The sequence below is a fragment of the Taudactylus pleione genome, unplaced genomic scaffold, assembly GCF_031769625.1.
Source record: "Taudactylus pleione unplaced genomic scaffold, aTauple2 ptg000176l, whole genome shotgun sequence".
Taxonomy (NCBI): domain Eukaryota; kingdom Metazoa; phylum Chordata; class Amphibia; order Anura; family Myobatrachidae; genus Taudactylus; species Taudactylus pleione.
Genome location: NW_028284578.1, coordinates 5030827 through 5039517, shown reverse-complemented (window position 1 = coordinate 5039517; position 8691 = coordinate 5030827). Strand labels below are relative to the sequence as shown.

The 8691-nt window shown below is 44.3% G+C and overlaps 1 protein-coding gene across 1 annotated transcript; it reads right to left on the bottom strand.

The window, feature by feature from the left end:
- Positions 1 to 5090: 5090 nt before the first annotated feature.
- On the bottom strand, positions 5091 to 6173 carry LOC148520523 (uncharacterized). Its single transcript, XM_088475663.1, has one exon. It carries the CDS (start codon positions 6171 to 6173, stop codon positions 5091 to 5093), a length of 1083 nt encoding a protein of 360 aa, XP_088331789.1.
- Between the last annotated feature and the right edge of the window lie 2518 nt (positions 6174 to 8691).

Genomic DNA, 8691 nt, shown 5'->3' with positions numbered 1-8691 from the left:
GCGTGCAGGAGACGCTTTGGGTGGCCCTAAAAATTTCTGGCCACTTTCACCATTCAGCGACTGCGTGCCGAAGACTGGAGCGCCAGCAAACACTCTTGAACCTGCCCCACCATCACCTGAACAAGAGGTTGTGACGCGGTGGAACTCAACCCTCTATATGCTTCAGAGGATGGAGGAGCAGCAAAAGGCCATTCAAGCCTATACATCCACCTATGACATAGGCAAAGGAGGGGGTATGCACCTGACTCAAGTGCAGTGGAGAATGATTTCTGTGTTGTGCAAGGTTCTCCAGCCCTTCGAACTTGCCACACGTGAAGTCAGTTCAGACACTGCCAGCTTGAGTCAGGTCATTCCCCTCATCAGGCTTTTGCAGAAGCAGCTGGAGAAAGTGAAGGAGGAGCTAAGACGGAGCGATTCCGCTCGGCATGTGGGACTTGTGGATGAAGCCCTTCATTCGTTTTGCCAGGATTCCAGGGTGGTCAATCTGTTGAAATCAGACCACTACATTTTGGCCACCGTGCTCGATCCTAGGTTTAAAGCCTATGTGGTGTCTCTCTTTCCGGACGACACAAGCCTGCAGAGGTGCAAAGACCTGCTGGTGAACACACTGTCAGCTGAAGCGGAACGTGACACGTCAACAGCTCCTTCTTCATTTTCTCCCACAACTGGGGCTGCCAGGAAAAAACTTAGGGCAGGCAGGACCAAGTTTGGACATCTGGTCTGGACTGAAGGACCTGGCAACAATTTCTGACATGTCTACTGTCACTGCATATGATACTGTCACCATTGACAGAATGGTGGAGGATTACATCGGTGACAGCATCCAAGTAGGCATGTCAGACAGTCCATACCTGTACTGGCAGGAAAAAGAGGCAATTTGGAGGCCCCTGTACAAACTGGCTCTATTTTACCTGAGTTGCCCCCCTCCAGTGTGTACTCCGAAAGAGTGTTTAGTGCAGCCGGGAACCTTGTCAGCGAAAGGCGTAGGAGGTTGCTTCCACAGAATGTGGAGAAGATGATGTTCATCAAAATGAATTATCAGCTCTTCCAGGGAGACCAGCCTCCAGAACATACAGAGGGACCTGTGGTGGTGGATTCAAGTGGGGACGAGTTAATACTTTGTGAGGATGAGGATGTACACACTGAAGAGGGTGAGGAATCAGTGGATGAGGAGGATGAGGATGACATCTTGCCTCCGTAGAGCCAGTTTGTGCAGGGACAGATTAATTGCCAGCTTGTTTTGTGGGGGCCCAAACGAACCAATCATTTCAGCCACAGTCGTGTGGCAGACACTGGCGCTGAAATGATTGGTTTGTTAAAGTGTGCATGTCCTGTTTATACAACATAAGGGTGGGTGGGAGGGCCCAAGGACAATTCCATCTTGCACCTCTTTTTTTTCTTTGCATTATGTACAGTTTGGGGCCTAGTTTTTCAAACTGCCATCCTGTCTGCCACTGCAGTATCATGCCTAGATGGGTCACGTGTTTGTGCCGCCCACTCGTGTCGCTTAGCATAGTCATCCAGCTACCTTGGTGCAACCTTTTGGACATAAAAACACTATTGTGAGGTGTGAGGTGTTCAGAATAGACTGGAAATGAGTGGGAATTAAGGTTATTGAGGTTAATAATAGCATAGGAGCAGAAAAACCTACAAATTCTGTGATTTTAGCTGTTTTTATGCTTTTTTTCAAAAAAATACAGATCCAAAACACAAAACCCAGAACCCAAAACACGGAAGGGTGGTTTTGGCAAAACCAATCCAGATCCAAAACACGAAGAAAGATCCAGATCCAAAACCAAAACACGAAAAGTGGCCGGTGCACACCCCTAATGTACAGTACTGTCCAAAAGTTTTAGGCAGGTATGGAAAAAATGCTGCAAAGTAAGTATGCTATCAAAAATAGAAGTGTTAATAGATTATTTTTATCACAAAATACAAAGTAAATGAACAGAAGATAAATCTAAATCGCCAAGACATAAGCACATCCACTTTGGCTGTGCAAGCGATCGCTCTGTGTATGCAGACACCCATTAGTGAATGTAGAAACGCCCACTAGCGCATGTCATCTCCAGGAAGTGTATTAAAACATTGATACATCGAGCACCATCGGCTGCGATCGCAGCGCTTGTGGTTGCCTTACCCTGCTGCAAGCACTGCGAGGACTTCAGTGTAAAAGACAGGCATGTGACGTGTACTATGACGCTGCCTGTTAATTATGCACACCTCTGAAACAGCGTTGAAACATTCAGGCACGCCTGCGTTCACACCTCCACACCCCTGTTATTAGTGTCCTGCCCCTGTTACCACTCACAAATGGCCTCTCCTGTCACTCATTTCACTGGGCTGTCTACTGGGCGAGAGAGCTGGCTGCGATCGCACAGAGTAATTTGTGCACACGCAGAATGAAGCATGCGCATGTGCGTTCGCAAACCATCAGGTCACTTGCAAGCGGCTCTGAATGAGGTCCAAAGTGCCTTTTGTAATAGACAAATATTTCACATTTTGACTCATCAGTCCAGAGCAACTGCTGCCATTTCTCTGCACCCCAGTTCCTATGTTTTTGTGAATAGTTAAGTCACTTGGCCTTGTTTCCACATCAAAGGTATGGCTTTTTGGCTGCAATTCTTCCATAAAGACCACTTCTGGCCAGACTTCTCCAAACAGTAGATGGGTGTACCTGGGTCCCACTGGTTTCTGCAAGTTCTGAGCTGATGGCACTGCTGGACATCTTCCAAGTTTGAAGGGAAGTAAGCATGTTGTTTCTTTCAACTGATGCACTAAGGGGGTCATTCAGACCCGCTCGTGAGCGCAGGACGCTCGCAAGCGGGACGATGTTACCCCAATGCGCATGCGCACAATGGAGGGAGCTCCGTTGTGCGCATGCGCGAGACCCGGACAGCGACAGCCAAGCTGTCGCTCTGGGTCTCGCACCAAAGGGGGCGTGCTGTCGATGGTGACTGACAGCACGCCCCCTTTGGTGGGCGTGCCGGGGGCATGGCTGCCAGATGGAGGCGTTCCCATGGGAACGCCTACCGTCTGGGTCCAGCCCCACTGACATTTCTAGTGATGTCAGTGGGAGTAATTTTGGCACTGATAGAGCCAAAATCACTCCAGGGCTTGCAGTCACCGAGACCCTACCGCAGGATCTCGTCACAAGCCCGATGGTCGCGATGGTCTTGACCATTGCGACCATCTTTTTGGCCGCTCGCATATGCTGTGGGTGGTCACCCACAGCTATGCGAGCAGCCAGGAGGCCGCTCCATTTTCAGGTAGGAGGGCACTGATTCAGAGCGAGCGCTCTGGTTAGAGCGTCTGGCTCTGAATCAGGCCATAAGTTTCTTTGGCTGACCACTGCGTCTATGGTCCTCAACATTGCCCGTTTCTTTGCCCTTCTTCAAAAGAGCTTAAACAGCACATCTTGAAACCCCAGTCTGCTTTAAAACCTTTGCATGGGACAGACCTTGCTGATGCAGTATAACTACTTTGTGTCTTGTTGCGGTGCTCAGTCTTGCCATTGTGTATGACCTGTGACATGAAACTGTCTTCCATAAGCTCACCTTTGTAGCAGAGGGCCTGATTCAGACCCGCTCTTGAGCGATGAGCGCTCGCAAGCGGGTCGATGGTGCCCTAGTGCGCATACGCACGACGGAGGCTGCTCCATCATCCGCATGCACGAGACCCGGCTAGCGACAAGGAAACCATCGCTCCAGGTCTCGCACCAAAGGGGGCGTGCTGCCAATGTTGACTGACAGCACGCCCCCTTTGGTGGGTGTGCCCGGGGCATGGCTGCCAGATGGAGGCGTTCCCATGGGAACACCTACTGTCTGGGTCCGGCCCCACTGACATCACTAGTGATGTCAGTGGGAGTGATTTTGGCACTGATAGAGCCAAAATCACTCCAGGGCTTGCGGTCACCGAGACCCTACCGCAGGGTCTCGTCGCAAGCCTGATGGTCGTGATGGTCTTGCGATGGTTTTTGGCCACTCGCATATGCTGTGGGTGGTCACCCACAGCTATGCGAGTGGCCAGGAGGCCGCTCCAAGTTTAGGTAGGAGGGCCCTGATTCAGAGCGAGCGCTCTGGTCAGAGCGTCCGGCTCTGAATCAGGCCCAGAGTTCGGCTATTCCTCACCCAGTTTTAAGCCTTCTACACAGCTGTTTCTGTTTCAGTTAATGAATGTGTTTCAACCTACATATGAAAAAGATTATCATTATTAACTGTTTGGTATGAGTGGTTAATCATACAACTGACTATAATCCTACAAAATCCCTGACTTTGTGCAAGTGTACCTAGAAGAATTGATTTTGTCTTGAAGACAAAGGGCAGTCACGCTAAATATTGATTTGATTTAGATTTCTCTCCTGTTCATTCACTTTGCATTTAATGTTAACTGAAAAATAATAAACTATTAACACTTCTATTTTTTAAAGCAATCTTACTTTGCAGCATTTTTTCCACATCTAACTTAAACGTTTGCTCAGTATTGAATGAATAAATAAATAGCTATATATATATATATATATATATATATATATATATATCCAGAGAGAAGCGGCACTCAAGCGGACTTTACATAGAAAGATACCACAGGTAAACGCAATTCCTTCAACGTTTCGGATTTTAATCCGTCCTCAGGAAGAAAATATCACAACAACACATAAAACAAATGTCACTCACCTATATAGTATATCCCCGACTGGGTCCACGCAGCGTCCACGCCAGGCACCGGCACCAGACAGTGGCACGCCCCCGAGCGCGTCACAACTGGAAGTCGCACAAAGGGACACGCCTCTCCCCGGCATCTGTAACCCAGGTAACAGCTACGTGGAGACAGTAAACAAACACCAGTGCATATTAAACAAGCAGACATCGGAACATGAATCAAATATGCAAATGCATACAGGTAAATTACAAAAATAGGTCTAACAAGTACAAAATCTAAAGATATATATAAAGAAAGCATGTAAACAGGATAAAGCCAAACGGCACCTGTAAACACATGTCCAAATATCAAAACACAATAGAAGGATAATAATAACCAAATTAGAAAAAAATACATAGATAATAACTATACGAATTCACCAAGGGACTTCATAAAAATGCGGAATAAGTTAGCTGTTCATTTAAGCCTCTCGGATAAATAGTATCTAATTTAAAAATCCACTGGGTTTCCAGTTGTAAAAGTCTCTTTCCTCTATCACCTCCTCGAGGATCTTCAGGAGCCTGATCAATAATAATATATTTTAACATCGCTAGGCTGTGCTTGGCTTCCACAAAATGACGTGCGACTGGCTGATCAATATCTTTGTTATTTAATGCACCGCGTATGGCAGATCGATGCAGTGCCATACGTTCTTTAAATGTTCTAATCGTCTTACCCACATAACAAAGGCCACAAGGGCACTTAATCAAATAAACCACAAAGGTACTTGAACATGTCAGTGGGAACCTAATGGTGATTTTATTCCCAGTGTGCGGGTGACAACATTTTTTTGCTTGTATCATGTAGCTGCAAGTAGTGCAGCCAAGACACTTATAGCAGCCACCTGGTTTCATCCTAGTATTAGGAGAACGTCTGTTGGAAATATCCGTTCTCACCAGCAAGTCTCTCAAATTTTTTCCACGCCTATAGCATGACATAATGCTAGAGTATTTAAGTTTTTTAAGATCTTTATCTTGTTGGATCACAGGCCAAAGTGATTTAACAGACTTTTTAATTTCTTTATCTGCTGTATTAAATTCTTGTGTCCAAAATAAACGATCTGTATTCTTAGAGGATTCTCTAGGTTTAGACTGTAATAGAACTTCACGAGGAATTTTATCCACTTGTTGCTTCGCTTGTTGAAGTATAGCGTCAGAGTAACCTCTCCGTCTAAATGTATCCATCATCTCCATTAATGCGGATTCTCGTTGATTTTCATTACTAATAATCCTTTTCACCCTGAGTAATTGAGAGTAGGGTAAGCCTCGTTTTAAGGCAGGTGGATGATGGCTCTGCGCTAGTAGAAGTTGATTCCTATCTGTTTCTTTAGTATATAGTGATGTCTGGATACGGTCCTTCTCCTTATAAATATTTACATCCAAGAAATGGACTTGTTCTAAACTCATATCGTAAGTAAATATTATAGGACAATCACAGCTGTTAATAAACTTCATATGATTTTCAAAGGCCATCTGCGTACCTGTCCAGAGTAAGAGTACGTCATCTATATAGCGCGTATAGAATAGTATTTCATTCTTCATTCTATATGAAAAAAATAACTAATTTTCCACCAAGAACATATAAACATTAGCGTACGAGGGTGCGACGTTCGAACCCATCGCACACCCCATACGCTGAATGTAAAAATCTCCATTAAACATGAAAATATTTCTATGCAGGACCAAATACAGCAGTTTAAGAAAAAAATCAAGATCAGGGCCCTGATATGTATCATCAGATTCCAGTAGCTGCTGTACCGCCCGGATGCCAGCCTCATGTGGGATATTTGTATAAAGGCTTGTAATATCGAGCGTACAGAACCACGTATTAGGAGGTAATTCACCCAAGTGGTCAAGTTTGTTTAATAGTGCAGTAGTATCCTGCAGGTATGTTGATTGTTCCTTAATACAAGGTTGTAGATAAAAATCTAAGTATTTCGCTACCGTGCTAAAGAGAGAGTCACAAGCCGCAATAATAGGCCGACTGGGGGTTTTTGACAAGCTCTTATGAATTTTTGGCAGGCAGTATAATATTGGTACTCTCGGAAAGTCCATCTTAAGATATTTTAGAATCTCTGATGTAATAATGGATTTTTCAGTCGCCTCATCCAAAATGGTATCCAGTTCTCTTTTAAAATTAATTGTTGGATTGGAAGGTAATTTACCATACGTTTTTGCATCAGCAAGCTGAGAGTACACTTCCTGCTTGTAGTCCTCTAGATTCAAAATTACAACACCCCCGCCTTTATCAGCGGGGAGTATCATAATATCATTATCATCTGTTAGTAATTTGAGTGCATTCCATTCTTCACATGTTAGATTAGAGTGGATTTTCTGTACATCTTTATTATATTTAATAACTTGAGCATATAGAGTCCTCACAAAACTCATAATAGAGTTATTAGTAGAGGCCGGTTCAAAATCTGATTTTTTCTTAAATTTATGTGCTACTCCGGCATCTGCTTGATTACCAACATCTTGATTCTTGAAAAAATCTGCCAGCTTTAGTTGTCTATTGAGCCGAGATAGATCAATCTTCCATTGTAGCTCTGAGAATTTATTAGTAGGTATGAATGAAAAACCCTTTGTAAGGATTGAAATCTCAGAAGCAGATAACATTCTTGTGGACAGATTGAAGATTATATTCTCCTCCTGCGACCTCTTTGTATTCCCCCGTCAGCACTGGCCACCTCTTCTAATGGGATACCTCCTCTCCCGCGACCTGCGCGGGTCCTGACCCCTAAAGGGGGTTTCTTACTTTTTTGGGACTGGTTATCAGTGTCACTCGCAATCTCTCCTACTGAAGAGCCTGACTCAGTACTGGAGTCAAATTCCTTAGGTTTCCGTCTCCAGGTACGTCTACTTTGATCTGATTTAAATCCCGATATGGAGGAGGATGTACCTGTGAGCCATGTGTACACCTTTTGTTCAGCATAATCCGCATTAACCCTATCAAATTTGTTGCGTTTGAAATTGACTAATTCCTTTTTATATATAGCCACTTTATGTTCTAGTTTTTCCATCCATTTTTCCGTGGAGTCCTTAGTGAGTGTATCAAGATGTAACTCTTCAAAACGCTGAATTTTATTTTTTATCAGGTCCAATTCACGTGAGGATTCCTCAATAACAAGAGTCATCAAATCAAAGGAACATTTATTTGAAACAGTGACCCATCTTCTACAAAAATAATATATATCTATATATTGTGACAAGGTCAGCATAATTCCGCATGAAGTGAATATGGAATATCCAGATATCCCAGATTTGGCAGAGCAAAGGCATTAGGAATATGAAATGTCCAGATCAGATAATTCCTCAATCAGAGTCTGGAAAGGCTGCTGATTACAGACACCTGTGTGAGGCTGGTTTAAGAACTGCAGATACACTGGGGAAACAGCCTGATGGTGAGACAGTCGCCCAGCTTATTGGCCCAGGGCTGGCTAGTGTTAGAGATCCTGAACTTGCGAGTCCACTGAAGAAAATATTGCTGTTTGGAAGACTTTGTGTAACATCTTGCCTGTGAAAACTGCCATATCGTGTATACCTGCCTGTGGTGAGAAATAAAACTGCTGATGGATTTTACCCGGTGTATGTGATTCTTGTCACATTTGGCACCCGAAGAAGATATGCTGGAAATTAGTATTACTACACAGCAAAAGTCTGGATACAGTGACCAGATTCACCCACAGTGGCAGTGAGATACATTACAGGATGCTACCCGCATGCTTTACTAGCAGCTGGGTAGATGAGTGTGGCAGGCCTGCCATAAAGCTGCAGTTGTTCACAGTGATAATTTGTCTGTGTATATGCAAATTGTGCACAATATAAAAAACTTCTTAACTCCTGAATACCCAGGGAATGTAGTGCAGTTTTAAAGCCAGCTGTTACAGATTGCTGGGGATCTGGGTTGCAAAAGAGAATTTATAAATCCTGCTAAGTTTGTCCATAAAGGGATAAAGCAGTGTAATATGGAGGAATTGATGAAAGTGTT